Consider the following 17,668-nt stretch of genomic DNA (forward strand, 5'->3'; position numbering starts at 1 on the left):
CATGGTTGGAGGGGTCTGCACATGGCAGAGCTACCTCTCCACATGATCATTTCCACCCATTTCTCTGGCTGTGTCACAGCTAAGCTACCTGGGGCCCCTGTGAATAAATGGGCAGTTTGCCAATGGCCACGTAGCTGATGGGCACTTACTCACCCATTGTTGTGGCCCCGAACTCCCCAATACAAGGGTTTGAATGTCTCAGACAGAATTACAGCAATATCGAATGGGAGAAAAAAGCATCTGTTTGAAGCCAGTGGTTTCATCAGGTAATCTGCCTGAGGTCATCCAGGTGAAGGATCTTGGCCACTGGTGGGCAGTGGGGTGAGATCAGGAGAACTCACTGGCCTTTGGGAGGCCAAGTCTGCTGGAGCAGATTTTAAGAAACTGTTATTTATCAACACATTTATTCCCTTGTGGGTTCCACAATGAGGATCTGTGTGGTCTCCCTGGTGAGGGGGTTAGGTGGCCTATTCCTACCACAGAAAAATTTAAACACAGACCAGAAAATGAGGCAGAGCTATAGAAGAATCAAACACTATGAAATGAGTTTAGTAATCTCAGCCAATTCAAGACCCACAGGGTCACAGAGGACTTAGGCAAAGATGAAAGTAGGAATGTCTCCCTTATAAAAACTGAAAAGAAAAACTGTAAGGGTCTAAGAGTAAAACTGCTGAATTTGCATTTCTTTCATGTAAGTACAGATACTGGTCAGCAACACTTCTGGCCAAATATTTAAAATCACCTGAATGGCCAAACAGTTGGTTCCAATACAACAGACTGCCAAGGGTCCATCCTACGGCCAATGGACACAGCTTTTGTCTCCTTGAGTGTTAAACACCACTTACTCCAAGTGAAAACTGACAAAAAGCAGTTCCAAACCCCAGAGCCTTCATCTTTCCTTTTACACTCCCCTGCAGTTTTCCATTTTCTTAAAAAATAAATAAATAAACCATAGCATCTGCATTTCAAAATTGTCCAAAAAATAATGCACTTAACTTTGAAGGCTGGCTATGTACGTACCACTACTCACACCCACAGTGTTGAACTCTGGGACAGTTGCATTTCTAAGGCAAAACCAGAAACAATAGGGCACAGGTGGAAAACACAAGGCCCATGGACCAAATCCGGCCGTCCACCTTGTTTTATCCCCCTCCCCTACACCTTGTTTCTACCTGGTGGAAGTGCCGAGCTCTCGCTTAACTGTTAAGGAGTGGTTACATTTATACAGTCCTAAAATTACATTCAGCCCTTTCAAAGCAACCACAAGGCTGATGTGGTTCCCAGTGAAAATGAGTTTGATACCCCAGAAATAGGGTATCCACTTTCTGAGAGAGAGTTTGGAGTCTCTGGAAGGAGTTTGGAGTCTCTTTGTCCTTCTGCAAGGTGGCAGGAGAAAGTCCCCAGGCCACCGGAGGCCTTGCAATATCACTCGGGAAGCTCTAACAATTTTGAACATACCGGCTCCTTTCTGTCTACACAAGTAGAACCTCACATTACTGACCACATTATAAGGGGAAATCTTTTCAAGTGAGCCCTTAAAAATGAAGATATAAATAAAAGTTGTTTTCAGCAGTTCTTGCAGTTGTGAATGACTTTGGTTATGCTCTCTTTCTCTTTCTCTTTCTTTTTTTTTTAATTGTTGTTCAAGTATAGTTGTCTCCATTTCTCCCCACCACCACTACCCCCCACCCCAGCCATCTCCGCTTCCCACCCTCCATCCTACCCTCCTTTGGCTTTGTCCATGTGTCCTTTATACAAGTTCCTTGACAACCCTTCCCCCTTCTTCCACCCTATTTTCCCCTCCCACCTTCCCTCTGGTTACTGTCAGTTTGTTCTTAATTTCAATGTCTCTGGTTATATTTTGCTTATTTGTTTGTTTTGTTGATTATGTTCCACTTATAGGTGAGATCATATGGTATTTGTCTTTCACCACCTGGCTTATTTCACTTAGCATAATGCTCTTCCATGCTGTTACAAAGGGTAGAAGCTCCTTTCTTTCTGCCACACAGCATTCCATCCTGTACATGTACCACAGTTTTTTTATCAATTCATTTACTGATGGGCACTTAGGTTGCTTCCAGCACTTAGCTATTTTAAGTGGTGCTGCTATGAAAACTGGGGTGCATTGGTTCTTTTGAATTGATGTTTCAGGATTCTTAGGGTATAATCCCAACAATGGAATGGCTGGGTCAAAAGTCAGTTCCATTTTTAGTTTTCTGAGGAAATTACATACTGTTTTCCACAATAGCCGCACCAGTCTGCATTCCTACAAACAGTGTACTAGGGTTCCCTTTTCTCCACTACCTTGCCAGCACTTGTTTTTTGTTGACTTGGTTATGATGGCCATTCCAACAACTGTGAAGTGGTATCTCATTGTGGTTTTAATTTACATCTGTCTGATGGCTAGTGATGCTGAGCATCTTTTCGTATATCTTTGGGCCCTCTGTAATTTATAGATCAATACAATCTCTATTAAAATAACAATGATATATTTTATAGGTGTAGACACTTCAAAAATTAATATGGAACAATAAATAACCCCAAATAGCCGCAACAATTTTGAGAAAGAATAACAAAGTAGGAGGAATCATCATACCTGACATCAAACTATATTATAAGGCCACAGTAATCAAAATAGTCTGGTACTGGCATAAAAACAGACACCTAGATAAATGGAACAGAATAGAGAGCCCAGAAATAAACCCAAGTCTCTATGGTCAATTAATATTTGACAAATGGTGCAGCAGCATAAAATGGAGTAAAAATAGCCTCTTAAATAAATGGTGTTGGGAGATCTGGACATGCAAAAAAAATGAAATGACCACCAACTTACACCATACATAAAAATGAACTCAGGATGGATAAAAGACTTCAATATAAGTCAGGACACATAAAAGTCCTAGAGGAGAACATAGACAGGAAAATCTCAGATATTCCATGCAACAATATTTTTACTGATACATCCCCTAGAGCAAAGGACATAAAGGAAAGAATAAACAAATGGGACTTCATGAAAATAAAAAGCTTCTGCACAGCTAAAGAAAATATCAGCAAACTGAAGAGGGAACCAACTGTATGGGAAAATATATTTGCTCTTGACACCTCAGACAAGTGTTTGATCTCCAAAATATATAAAGAACTCGCATGACTCCACTACAGGAAGATAAACAAACCAATTAAAAAATGGACAAAGGACCTGAAAAGATACTTCTCTCTCTTTCTCTCTTCATTCCCACTCCATCCCTCTTTATAGGGAAAAGAGAGAAAGGGGGCATATATTTCTGAAGAAACACTGGGACAGTCATCCAGTCTGCCTCATCCCTGACTTTTTTGTGTGCTACAGCCACAAGTCAGAATCAAGTTGTCAGGATGCAATGTTAACTATGAACTGTGATAAAAAGCTTTATGATGACAGTTTTCAGAACTCAGCAAGTCATTTCATTCACACATCCTTTAGAAGCAATCAGAATGAGAGACATTCTACTATACCCTCCCTCTATAGACAAATCACCCAGATCCAGAGCTGCCTGAGGTGAAGGCAGAGCAGCCTGCTGAGGGGTTGATGTTCAGGCTTAGAGACAAGTTGTCCTTGGCTTTTTCCTTATGAGTGTTCATCTCATCAGTATTTAGGTCTGTGTTAACATCAGAACATTTACACAAATTTAGATTCAAGTATTTGTGAAAAAAAAACTGGCCTCTCTCTTCAGCATTTCAGGTTATTTATTTTCAAAATCATTTTAACTTTCTTCATATAACTTTTAAACATTTTTCAGGCTTCACTGGCAAATAAACCCAATACAATCAGAAAACTAAGAATGAAAAATGTGATTTCCAAAATTCCTGCGTCCTTGCTAACTAAGCAATTAAGTGTATTTCTGGTCACTGTAGAGGATTTCATAACATCAAGTTCAGAAGACTTGTGATGAGAAAAATGAATGCAAAGACATGTTTTCAGTTCTAAATATGTTTTTTTGAAAAAACAAAAAAATCTTTTTAATAATTAAGCAGTAATTGACTTAGCCTCCATTATTCTAAAAGGAACAAATTATTTCAGTCCTAATTAACATTATCAGACCCCTTTTCTTTTTAGACAAATCCAGTGAGCAGAAAAGCAGTTCAAGGGAAACCCATTAGCACCTGACTTGTAATTCAGAATCAGTACAAAAAAATGAAACTAGTCATATTTGAATTTGTAAAGGAAGAATGAGTGCAAATTGTTAATATTCAAAAATTCCCAAATGACACCACAATTTGTCAATTCCACTTCAGGAATATCATATACATTTAGAATACACCTATATATTCCAAGTTGCCCAGATTTAATGGAGAAAGTTTACAATTGTTTTCTCAGATTCCAATCCAGCCTTTCAGAAGGTTGCAGGTCTCGCCTTTTGACAAGGGGTCTAAGTTTTGAAGATGGTGGCAGCAGACTTACAGTGTCTTTGGGGCCACCTCATCTTCAGCAGTCTGTTCCAGCCGTTGGGCTATAGAAAACAGAAGATGACAGCATTGGGAGCTGCTGCACTTTGCTGTGCATGTCTAGACCCTGAAGGAGGCCCATGTTCACCCCAGCTACAAGCAGTGCAACTGTTCTAAGAGAGCTCCAGCATGCCTCTAGGTTGGCAGCAGGGTTAGGTTTATCATCTGACATGGACAGCAGCTATCTCTGCCCTCTGCCTGTTTGTGTGGGAGTCTTTGCCCACCCACCTCTCTGTGGCTGACCCCTCCTGCCCCAGGACAACCTCAGTCCCCTTTACCTGTACTGGTTTTCCATAGCTCTGCTTTCAGCTTGCTCTGGAACCCAGGAGTAGCTGTCTGTTGCACTCTGGGGCTTTTTCCCCTTTTCCTCCTTCTTGGCTCGCCGCTTGCGGTAGACCAGCAGCCCTAGGGCCAGAGCCAGCAAGAGCAGGATGGCCACCACAGTGCCCAGGATGTAGAACAAAAGTAGCTTTTGCCCGTCCGTGCCATAATCTCTTTGTTGGACCATGAAATCCCCTCCTGTAGACTCCTTGAGGCCAGTGGTGACTGTGGGGTGATGGTTGCTTGGCTCCATCCAGATGCCAGGGGACCCATTGGTGGCTGGAGTCTTGAATGACATGGGGGTGATGGAGGCATTGGGTGTCAGGAAGGGTCTCCTCATGGTAGGTGCCACGTTGGAGGTATCCTTAGGGTGCTCACTTGGACTTGATGTTGTGATAGAAAGCACAAGTCTTCCCTCTCTATCTCCTGTCTTCTCCCCCTGGGGAGGCTCCACAGATGGTCCCAGGGATGTGAGGCTTGTGATACAGGAGACCCCATCAGGGGCCAGCTCCCTGCCTGGCAAACAGCCACAGCGGAAGGACCCCTGCATGTTGAAGCATAAGCTGTCACAGATACTGCCCTCTGGGCCCTCACACTCATCCACATCCTGGCATTGGGTTCCATCCTTCCCTGTCAAGACATAGCCATCCTTACAGGAGCAGTAGAAGGAGCCATCTGTGTTGGTGCAGCCCTGGGCGCAGGGTGAGTGTCCCAGGGCACACTCATCCACATCCTGACAGGCTTTCTTTTCAGGACTGCCAGGCTCATAGCCTACCCAGCACTGGCAGTGGAAGCCCCCAGGAGTATTGATACACTCCTGGGAGCAGGGGGAGTCCTGGCACTCATCCATGTCTACACAGTTCTTCTGAGTTGAGTCCAGCTGGTAGCCTTGGGGGCAGTGGCATGTGTAATTTTCCCCAAGAGTTTCAGGGATGCATGTGGCCAACCCTCTGCATGGGCTGGAGCTACAAGGGTTCCGGGAGGTACAGGTCACCAGGTCATCCAGCAGCCGGAACCCTGGACGGCAGCCACAGCGGAAGGAGCCATCCCCACCTTCAAAGCAGTCTTGATGGCAGCCTCCATTATTGAAGTTGCAGCCAAACTCAGGGCTGACACAGAGGGGTCCTGAGCTGTCCCAGTCAAACACATTAGTGGTCTTTTCATTGCACAGGAAGAAATGCTGCCTACTCTTATCGCCATCCCCACAGACCACATGGGCCACAGAGGCAAAAGGCACAGCCTCCAAGGAGGAGCTGGTGGCCTGGAAGGGAGTAGTATAGTTCACCTGACCTGGGCCACCCAGGGACAGGGGCCGGCACATGCCTTTGAAGCTGAATTTGCACACGAAGCCCTCAATGCGGATTCCAGGAGAGCCTGGGCTCCCACAGGGGCCCTCAGACCACTTGAAGAGGTAGCTGGTGAGGGACGAGTGGGACAGGTCCACCATCAAGGACACACAGCGCTTGGAGATGCAAGAGCTCTTGACCTCCTTCTGCCAGTTGGAATAAGATGTTTCCTCTCCGCCACCCACCCAACTGAAACCCTTCAGAGGCAGGCTAGGGTCCAAGCACTTCCTCTTTTCCCGCTGGAGTCCTATCCAGAACTTGCCTTTCTGGGTTTCCAGGGGCACCCCAGGCTGTAGGAGCTGGGCTAGTGCTCGCTGAATGTGCCAGGCCTCCTCCTCAGACCTCACCGTTGCCAGGTTGCCCCCATTCTTGCTGCAGTGAACCTGGGCCTCAGCCGCACTCAGCTTGCCCCAGTGGGCTGAGTAGCAGGCAGTTCCCGCACACACCACGGCCTGTTTCTCAGCACCAGCCTCCATCCAAGGTGGGCTCAGGAGCAGCAGCAGTAGTAGCAGCAGCAGTAGTCTGGTGGAGGTGGCCATCGCAGCCTCTGTGTTGCCCTCAGCCGGAGGCTTGAAACCTGACAGTGACAGCAGCTGCCACAGTTGAGTTCAGAGGGGGAGTGGAGGGCTCAGACACTGACACTCTGACGCAGAGGACACAAAGGCTGTGGGCTTTTCAAGTCTCCCTGACCCAAGGCGCATCCTGTGCTGTTGTATTTCTTATTTCTCACCGGATACTGGGACTTCCTGCAGTGAATAGTTTTCTGACTCCTGTTGCCTTCATCACAGTTTTGTTGTTCACAAAAGGAGCCAGGCAGCTTTGCTGGGTCACTGGCTGAGCACTGGGAAAGTGTGGCCACATTGGGGGAAAACTGTTACAGCTCTGGAATACTAGCTGCTTTATTTAGGTTCCATTCTCTCCCATCTGTATGAGGAGCTTAAATGGCATGCTACAGATTGAGTAGGGACATTTGTGGGCCAAGAACTTGAAAAAGCTCACTGAATAACCTATAATAAAATTCCATTTTGTTTTGCAAACAACCAGAAAGGGGAAAAATCCTTAGACTTGAGACATGAGGCCATGGATGGTTATAATTTTCCGCCTTTTTTAGAATCAGACTGGATTTTTCTTTTGTCTACTCATGTTCCCTTTAGTTTTGTAAGTCTTTTTTCTTTTATTCCCCATCTCATGAACTTTAAATAGACAGAGGCAGTTTTTAAATAAAAACTGGGCTGTGGGAATGTCTGAGCATCTCTAATACAATGCCAAGCTCCTTGAAAACATTAAAACAAATTGGATGAAATTTAGCAGTTTTCAGGGTTTCACAGTGCAAATATTATCTTGGGAGGAGGTAGTGCACCAAAAGCACCACAAATAAAAAACAAAAATGTTCCTGACCTCCTGGCACTGGCTTGACATCTGCCTCCCCTACTCAGGGTTCCCAAAAAGGGTCAGAGCTCTGAGCCTGGAAGGAGGATCCAGGCCTGGCTCCTATTGCCTTCATCACAGTTTTGTTGTCCTGAAAAGGAGACAGGCAGCTTTGCTGACCATCTCCCACATAGTAACTTACCAAAGACTCTGAATTACAAGGGTTCTTTTCCAGAATCACAGACATGGTTTGCTTATTGGGGCTGTCTTTGATTTGGGTACCCAGAAATAGACCCTGAGATAAGGATTTGAGGCAATTAGTTTATTTGGGAGAAGACAAAAAAAGGAGGAGCCAACACAGGGTGACTGAAAGAGCAAGTGACACTGGGGCTTCCAGACCAACATTCCCTGGGACACTCTGAGAAATGATGTGGGCTACATGGCAGAGTGTTGCCACCTGAGGGGAGGGGGCTGAGACAGTTCTCCTCCAGCTCTCCTCACTGGTGGCAGCAGCTCCTTATTGCTCATCACTAACAGTGAGGACTAAGTACACCAAAGGAACAGTCAGGTGGAGAATCACAGGGGATTGCCACAGTTCTGTGGATGTAGTACCAGCATCTGCCATATCAGCTTTCTATAGAGATTTGAGTTAAGATTTCATAGGGTTTATGAACTCATTGGCTTTCAGCCTCCCCAGTGCATAAATAAGGTGTCCACCTCAGATTTCAGCTGGAGATCTTTCAGAGGTGTTTCTTATGTCCTACTTATTTTAATAAGGTATTTCAGATTGTCCAGGGACCCTCTCTCAGAACCCACGAGATCTTTCCTGTGCTCCATGGTGTCTGTGAAGATCCATCCATCATCTATTTATCCACATATCCATCCATCTACCCATCTATATCCACCCGCCCACCCTCTGCCCACCAACACATCCATCCATCCATCCATCCATCCGCCCACCCACCCAAAGTTAATTAAGCCCTTACTATGTACTGGATTCAGCACTGAAATTCTGGGAAGGAAATCCTGCCTTCATGACCCTAAAGTCAGAGTGAACAGATTTGAATACATTGAACAGCTGCAACTGTGACAAGTACCACAGGGAGAAGAAGTTCAGGATGTCAGGAGATGACTTGACCTGGTTGGGGGTAGGGCAAGTATGGGCCATGCTCCTCTGGGGAAGAATTCCAATGAAGCCAGAATCCAGAGAGGAATATCTAAGAGGGAAGATGATGTCAACAGTAGAGGAACATCACATACCAAGGCCCTGTAGTAGGAGGGTTGTGACCTTCACAGGGAGTAAAGGAAGTGCAGTGACATTGATCCTAAAAAGTAAGATGAAAGGTCTGGGAAGGTGGAGCCTTGTGAGTCTAAACAGTGAAGACTTGAGGCTACTTAAATCTATGGGGAATCACTGAGGGGCTGACATGCTGAGATGAGCATGGCAAAGAGTGTCTATTGCCATGGAGAAGGGAGCAGGCTAATGGGCCCTAAGCATTGTTAGGACCACTCAAAAGCTGACTGCAACTTTCCAGGCATAGAGGATGGTACCTTGGATTGAGCTAGGCACCTGGATTAGGGACAACATATTCAGGAAATGATGAAGGGCTAGCTCAGGCCATTCTTGGTGCTGCATGGAGTGCGGTTGGAGAGTATGGGAGGCACATAGGAGGACTTCATGGCTTCCTGCTTGTGCCACCAGAGTCCAGGGTCCTTGAAAACTGTGTTAACTGGAGGTAAGGAAATGGGGTCTGAGCTGGAGAGCGGAGGAGGCTGCCTCTGGCGTCTGAGAGTCTCCCAGGAACCTGTCATCATGACTTGTCTCCTCAAGACTCTAAATTTGCTCCCAGACTTGGGAAAGTAACCATGTTCAAGAGGACCTGGGAAGGCTGGTGTTCTTAGGCCATCATTACAGGGCATGCACTTAGGCTTAGTAAAGGTCAGTATGGATCTCTGCCTTGGAGAAACTGCATTTCTAAAGGTTTATTTATGGGCAGGTGACTTTATTAAAGGTTTATTTGTTAAAGGTGACTTCCTAACATTCTCTAAAATCAATATGATGATGTTCACCTTGAAATGCAACACAGCTGGGCATACTCTCATAACAGAAAACCTTTCTTCTGGTTTAGACTCATGTCTGTGAAACCCAGAGCTAGATTCCTCAGTTAAGTGTTGTGATCCTGCAGGATTCAACAAGCATGCTGCTTGGTTGATGCTTAAAGGCAGCGTGTTAGTCACTTGGACTCCCAGGTCTTCTTCAGGATATCTTCTTTTGCTGGCAATTCTTCATCTTCCACATGAGAACTTTCAAATCAACTACTCTTCACTTATTCAAGTGTTGAAGTCTTACAGAAGAAAATAAACTAGCAAGGACACATGTGCAGCATATTCATTCATTAATCCAGGAAGTATCTGTGAACCATTTACAGTGAGAAAGGCCATGTAAAGTGCAGGAACTGCCCTGTGCTGGGAGTTAGCCAAAACCTTCATTCATTTTTTCCATGAGATGGCTCTAGTAGTGCTTAGTGGTCTTTAACTTCATTTGAAACAACCTTATTAGACTGTATTGTGACAGCTGTCATATCAGCATGTATCTTAAAAAGACTTATCAAAATTGGTGATTTTTTGTATAGCCATTTTAACATTGAAGATGGAAGAAAATAAGCAACATTTTTGTATATTATGCTTTATTATTTTAATAAAGGTAAAAACATAACTGAAATGCAAAAAAAAAAAAAGATTTGTGCAGTTTTGGAGAAGGTGCTGTGTGACTAATCAAATATGTCCCAAGAGGTTTAGTAAATTTCATGCCAGAGATTTCTTGCAGGATGCTCCACAGTCAGGTAGACCAGTTGAAGTTGATAGCAATCAAATTGAGACACTAATTGAGAACAATCAATGTTATACCACATGGAGGATAGCTGACATACTCAAAATATCAAAATCAAGTGTTAAAAATCATTTGCATCAGCTTAGTTATTTTAAGTGCTTTGATTGGATCTACATAAATTAAGTGAAAAAAAACCTTGACCGTATTTCCACATGTGATTCTCTACTCAAATGTAATGAAAATGTTCCATTTTTTAAAGCAAATTGTGATGGATGATGAAAAGTGGGTACTTTACAACAATGTATAATAGAAAAGATTTTAGGGCAAGAAAAATGAACCACCAACAACCACACCAAAGTCCAGTCTTCATCCAAAGAAGATGATGTTTTGGATATGGTGGGATTGGAAGGGAGTCCTTTAGTATGATCTCCTTCCAGAAAACCAAGTGATTAATTCCAACAAGTACTGCTCCCAATGAGACCAACTGAAAACAGCACTCAATGACAAGCATCCTGAGTTAGTCAACAGAAAATGCATAATCTTCCATCAGGATAACACAAGACTGAATGTTTCTTTGATGACCAGGCAAAAACTCTTACAGCTTCCCTGGGAAGTTCTAATTCATCCACTGTATTCACCAGACATTGCATCTTTGGATTTCCATTTATTTCAGTCTTTACAAAATTCCTTTAATGGAAAAAATTAAAATTCCCTGGATAACTGCAAAAGGTACCTGGAACAGTTCTTTACTCAAAAAGATAAAAACTTTTGGGAAGATGAAATTATGAAGTTGCCTGAAAGATGGCTAAAGGTGGTGGAATTAAATAGTAAATATGTTGTTCAAATATTGATGATAACAAAAATTTGCCTTTTATTTTTACTTAAAAATTGAACAAACTTTTTGGCCAACCCAGTACTTCATCATTCTCAGTAACCCGGTTTACTCAGCCTTGGCTCTCATCTGTAAATAAGGAGATGGGAACAGGGCTCCTTAATGCCTTTCTTGCTATAGCATCAGTAACAGTAAGTTCATGTTACTTTCATCCTTTGTATTTGGGGAAGAAGCAAACTGGAGAGATAGTAGGAACTGAGTCTACTGTCGAGCCTTCACAAGATGACACAAACAAGCAAAAATCCTGTCTAAACTGCACAGGTGCAATTTTCCCTATGCTGACCCATTGACAATTGAAATATGGTGCAGTAGCTTTACTGGCTATCCCTTCTTTCCTTGTCTCTCACATATTCTGATTTTTACATTGCCCCTTGATCCTTTAGTCATGACCTGCTGAGCTTGGCTATGTTAATTCACCTGGGATCTGACAGCCTGGGTTCTCCAGCTCCTGATCTCCTTGTTGACCTCTCTACTCACAGAGAAGTGCCAGGAAAGTCCCAGGGGCTGGGGAACCATGCCTGCAACCTCAGCAGAAGGAAAGCTTACATTTTACCAGTGACATTTGCATGATTTCTACAAAATATTTAGGATAGTTTGGATGCAAACTTTGAGAAAATCCTGAACCTCACCCAATTAATGGTGATTCATTGTATTTTATTTAGAGTGCAGATTTCATCAAACCTTTCTGAGGACTGACAGTTAAAGAACAGAAATCAGCATTCAGGAGACCAGAGAGCTTTCCTTGAAAAATCTTTGAGTGGAAGCTATTTTAAGCATTCTAGAATAATTACAAGTCTAACAGTATGGCCCCACACCATCCACTTTCAATCTAGAGTCTCAAAATGAATACTCTGAGCTTTTTAAAAATTATCTTAAAATTTTACTTCACTGTGCTGGAAATGGGCTCTTCTGGTTGCCAATATAAGGTTGTTAAAAATCTTAACTATTTTGGAACAAAATGGTTGGTTTATGGACTATTTAGACATTTGATTTCTCTTTTTTCTTTATATTCTGAACAAAAAGATTCAGTGGAGTAGAGTATATAAAGCATTCTACACTTTTCCTAGAATACTCAACAGGTGCCTGATGTAAATCAGTACTCTCCCATATTTGTTCACTCAATAAATGTATATGAGCCCTTGCTATATACCAGATTCTATTTTCTGCATGTGGAGGGGTGGATACATAGGTTTTGGTACTTTGGGGGGTTTGTATCAAACAAGTGGATGAGGGACAAGAGGACAGTGCCCAATAGAGAGGGACAGGCATAGGGGAAGATGGCTGGCCACCATGGTCTCAGAAGCAGTTCTAGTGAGGGAAGGGCAAGTTCCAAGGGTATCCCAGGTAGACAGGGAGCACCAGGGGTCTGAGGCAGTGGTCAGGCTATCCCAGAGAAGAGTAGACATGAATACCACAGGGTCTGCAGAAAATTTAAAACAGTAGATAAAAGTTAGCATTTTAAAATTATCTGTTTATTCTTTTACCAAGAATAGGTAGTGTCTAGAAGATGACAATACTGAACAACCAAAGCTGGTTGACTGCTTCATATTTCAAGGGATGGTGTTGCAGATAGGCTTCCATAGTGAGACCTGTTGTGTAGACAAGCAATGAAGTATTTAGTGAGGTGTATGCTTACTAGGGAAGGGGAAACTGTAGTGAAATCAGAAACTAGAGAAACTAAAGGATCCCCCCAATCTAATTCGGGACTTTGGGTGGCAAACCCAACAGCAGGATAAGTTTGCCAAGGAAGCCACTCTCTGAGAAATGCAAACAAAGGCATTATCAGTCCAAGCATGAGCACAAAGTGTCAAAAAATAATAAAATAAGTGAAAAGTAACATTGTCACTTAGCTTTGGAAAGCAATGTTACTTTCCAAAAGAGGAATTTTAAATCTCTTTCAGGAGTACAGGTCCAGCTTTCCCTTGCTGTATCGACAGCAGTAGCAAGATCCCAGTCCTCCTTGGGCAGCACCTGCTTTACCTATGTGTAGTGCATCCAAGGCTTCATTCCAGTGAGCTTTAGGGAAGAGTGTGTTGTCAACAGGACATCACAGGACCAGTCCACTTCTTGGCTAACTGCTGTTCAGGACCTTGAGTTTCCCAGGTCTTAAGTAAGACTCTGTCTTTCAGTTGGAATGGGCTCATCAGACATGTAGATATACTTTCAATGAGAAAATTTGTGCAAAGATTTAGTGTTTGCCCTAAATGTTGTACATATTGTTTGATTTTTATTCATGTTCTAAACCTAAAGGGGGTGTTCCTAAAACAGAAACTTGGAAGAGTCTCCGATAAACTACTTCAAAAGGGCTTAATTTAAGCCTGCTTTGGGGCACTACAGTAATCCAGAGCAAGGAAATAGAAAGCGCCTGGTCTCATTTCAACTGTGTTTCCTGGCGTATTTTTTGCCAGGGTCTTCTTTATTGTGTGGTTCATTTTCTCAGTCTTCTCCCATCAAATGGGATCTACAAATGCATGTAGTTTCCATTGAATCTGTAGTGTCTGCCCTATCTTCTGGGATATTTCTGAAGTGAATGAAACTCTTTGAAGCTTTTTGACTAGCAAAATGGGGGTGTTATAGGGAGACTGGTATGGCTGAATTAACTCTGATTTTAAGAATTTCAGGACTTCCAGTCAAGTTGGAGGCATAGATAGGTATACTGTGCCTCTTTGCACAACCAAAAGAAGGACAACAAAAAATTTAAAAGCAAAAAACAACCAGAACTACCAGAAAATTGAATTGTATTGAAGTCCAATCACCAATGTGTTGAAGAAGAACCATTAATCCAGACTGGTAGGAGGGGTGGAGATGGGCAGCCAGGATGGAGAAGACTCATGGCAAGGCAGCAGCTCCTGGACCAGGTGAGGTGGCAGCTGGCAGACTAGGTGGTCCCACATTTGCATGCAGATAAACCAGAAGAAACAACTGGGGAGTGAGACAGATCATGCAAGCAAGGATTCCAGTTGGGAGGGAAAAAACCTCAAAGCCTATGACTGAAAAAACCTGTTGGGGTTATGGCAGCAGGAAAAACTCCCAGCTTCACAGGAGAGTTCATTGGAGAGACCCACAGTGTCCTAGAATGTACACAAATCCACCCACCTGGGAATCAACACCAGAAGAGCCCAATGTGCTTCTGAGTACCGGAGGAAGTGACTGAAAGCTGGCCAGAAAAGAGCAAGCCGCACTGTTCCCTCTGGGACCCTTCCCCCACATATAGCACCACAACTCTGCGACATGGGTTGCCCAGCCTTGGAGAATACCTAAGGCTCCACCCCCTACAACATAACAGGCATGACAAGAAAAAAATGTGGCCCAAATGAGAGAACAGATCAAATCTCCAGAAAAAAAAATACAATTAAGTGATGAAGAGATAGCAAACTTCTCAGATGCACAATTCAAATCACTGGTCATCAGGATGCTCACAGAAATGGTTGAGTATGGTCACAAAATAGAGGAAAAAGTGAAGGCCATGAAAAGTGAATTAAATGAAAATGCGCAGGGAACCAACAGTGATGGGAAGGAAACTGGGACTCCAATCAACAGTTTGGACCAGAATGAAGAAATAAACATTCAACCAGAAGAGAACATAGAAACAAGAATTCAAAAATAAGAGGAGAAACTTAGGAACCTATGGGACAACTTCAATTATTCTAACATACATATCATAGGGGTGCCAGAAGGAGAAGCAGAAGAGAAAGAAATGGAAAATTTATTTGAAAAAAATAATGAAGGAGAACTTCCCTAATCTGGCAAAGAAAATAGACTTCCAGGAAGTTCAGAAAGTTCAGAGAGTCCCAAAGAAGTTGGACCCAAGGAAGTACATAACATGGCACATCATAATTATGTTACCTAAGATTAAGATAAGGAGAAAATCTTAAAAGCAGCAAGAGGAAAGGAGACAGTTACCTACAAAGGAGTTCCCATAAGACTGTCAGCTGATTTCTCAAAAGAAACCTTACAGGCAAGAGGCTGGAAAGAAGTATTCAAAGTCATGAAAGACAAGGACCTACACCCAGGATTACTCTATCCAACAAAGCTATTGTTTAGAATGTAAAGACAGATAAAGTGCTTCCCATATAAGGTCAAGTTAAAGGAGTTCATCATCACTAAGCCCTTATTATATGAAATGTTAAAGGAACTTATCTAAGGAAAAGAAGAGATTGAAAACTATGAACAGTAAAATGACAACAAACTCACAACTATCAAAAACTGAACCAAAAAAAAAAACCCAAAACAAACTAAGCAAGCAACTAGAACAGGAACTGAATCACAGAAATGGAGATCACATGGATGGTTATCAGTGATGGAGATGGGGGGGGGGAGAATGGAGGAAAGGTACAGGAAATAAGAAGCATAAATAGTAGGTACAAAATAGACAGGAGGAGGTTAAGAGTACAGGAAATGTAGAAGCCAAAGAACTTATATGTACTACCCATGGACAAGGGTGGGGGGAATGTGGGCAGAAGGGTGGGTGCAGGGCAGAGGGAAATAAAGTTGGGGGAGGGACAACTATAATAGCATAATCAATAAAATATTTTTTAAAACAAAGAATTTCAGTAATACTGGTTGAACTCCCTCTAAATCTTCCTTTTTAAAAGGGTATTGTTTCATTTGTAAAATCCATACCTGTTATTTTAGGCTAATTTGGGGGGGTTGGATGTTAACCATACTACCTAGAATTCCATCAACCCAAATGGATCAATCAACCTGCCTGTAGATCTCATATGGGAAGAGTTCACCCCTGGGTCTTTATGATCAACTCAGAAGCCCCTGGACCTGGAGGGCATGTTTTGGTAGGACTTTTAAGCACAATTACTCCTTCTCAGGGGAAAAAGTTACTTGCACTTGCAATTTCCAAAGTAGATCTCAACCAAGCCCCCAAATGAAATGATACAGTCTGGCATATAGAAAAAGAGTATGTGTAAATTTTTAATCCCCAATCTGGCATTCTGGAGATTGAAGGAACACCTGTTTTTGTCATTGTCTGGTCACTCCAGTAACTGACACTGCAGCTGAAGTTTCTTGGTTAGTTTCATATTTAGCACTGAGTTTGTAGCTCCCATATCTATGAGAAAGTCGATTAGCTTGTTCCTCACTGTCATTTGTACCTGGGGTTCCTATGGGAATAGTTTTAGGTCAGGATATATCTAGGGGAGCCCCTGGGCCTCCTCATTTATCATATCTATCATTCCTTTCTAACATTTCTCTGTGAGGCTTTCTATCCTTTTTATTTTTCTTTCTGATTTCCAGACAGTCCTTTCTCAAATGGCCTTTCTATTTGCAATAGGTTCATTGATTGGTGCTTAGTAGTTCTTTCCCTTCTCCTTCCCAATCCTGCATCTCTTTCTGGTCCCTCCTGCTATTTTTTTTTTCTAAGAAAATAGAAGCCTACTTTAATTTATTTGTTTCCAGGCCATGGTGTACTTTAAAGGCTGTGTCCACAAGCTAGAAGTTATTTATTCCCAATGCGCTGTCCAAATGTTGGAGCTTCCTTCTGATATCTGGGCCACTTTGCCCAATAAAAATCATGTTTACCATTTGGACATTTTCTGGTGGCCTGTGGGTCAGCATCAGTGTGCTTTTGATAGGGCTAAGAGATCCTTTCTAATAATTCAGAAGGGTCTTCAGCTGGTTCCTTTTGAATGTCCTGTACCATATTCAGGCTCTTTTGTTTAGGCACCTCCTTGTAAGACCCTTCAATATGCACCTTTTGTAATGTTCTAGGGAGGCTTGTCCCTACTAATCAGGCCCCAGTTGGGCTCTCTAAAGAGAATTGCCCCAGCTGGTTTGGGGTCTCATTGAAATTCTCTTGATGCAGTCTATGGGCATACCACCCTGAATGTGCCCGATCTTGTCTGAAATGCTCTTGATGAAGGTGATGAGCCTCTTCATTAGCCTTATTTATAACTAGCTGCCTTTCACCCATCATTAGCAGGATGCTAAGGAGAGCTTGTACATCTGCCTAGTTTGGATGGTGAGTGGCAAAAACTGAAGTGATAAGATCTTCCACTTTTTGAGGATCACCTCTGTATAAAGTGGTTGGAAAACTTTCAATTTGGTAAGTCTATAGTGGAAAATAGAGTATGGGCCCAGTAGTGGCCAGCATGCTGGTCCTCCCAGTTTATTCAGCCTGTAGGGTACTGCCTCAAAAGGAATTGTCCCACTCCAGATAGGAATACACCCTGGCCAAATTGGGTACCCTACCCGGCCTTCAATGGGGAGACCACTCCTTCATCACACAAAGGTGGGGTTGTCATCCTTCTGGACCATATTTTGATGTATCTAGCAGCAAGGGTGATGGCAGGAGAAATATTTCTTCTGCTAATTGCAATCCCTTGGGTGCAGAGTATTAAAGAGACTCATCTCCTCATTTTCCTTTTTACCTGTGTCTTACTATCAGGGAGGGGGTTTGAAACCAATTCCCTTCTCTGCATG

General features: G+C 43.0%; 1 protein-coding gene across 1 annotated transcript; it reads right to left on the minus strand.

The window, feature by feature from the left end:
* Positions 1-1,743: 1,743 nt before the first annotated feature.
* Positions 1,744-6,825, minus strand: CD93 (CD93 molecule). The gene is made up of 2 exons (XM_024559857.3): positions 4,758-6,825; positions 1,744-4,484 (listed from the first exon to the last, which is right to left on the minus strand). The coding sequence occupies exons 1-2, from the start codon at positions 6,683-6,685 to the stop codon at positions 4,460-4,462; spliced, it is 1,953 nt and encodes a 650-aa protein (XP_024415625.1). The 5' UTR covers positions 6,686-6,825; the 3' UTR covers positions 1,744-4,459.
* Positions 6,826-17,668: the final 10,843 nt, after the last annotated feature.

Source organism: Desmodus rotundus, chromosome 6 (assembly GCF_022682495.2).
Source record: "Desmodus rotundus isolate HL8 chromosome 6, HLdesRot8A.1, whole genome shotgun sequence".
Lineage (NCBI taxonomy): Eukaryota > Metazoa > Chordata > Mammalia > Chiroptera > Phyllostomidae > Desmodus > Desmodus rotundus.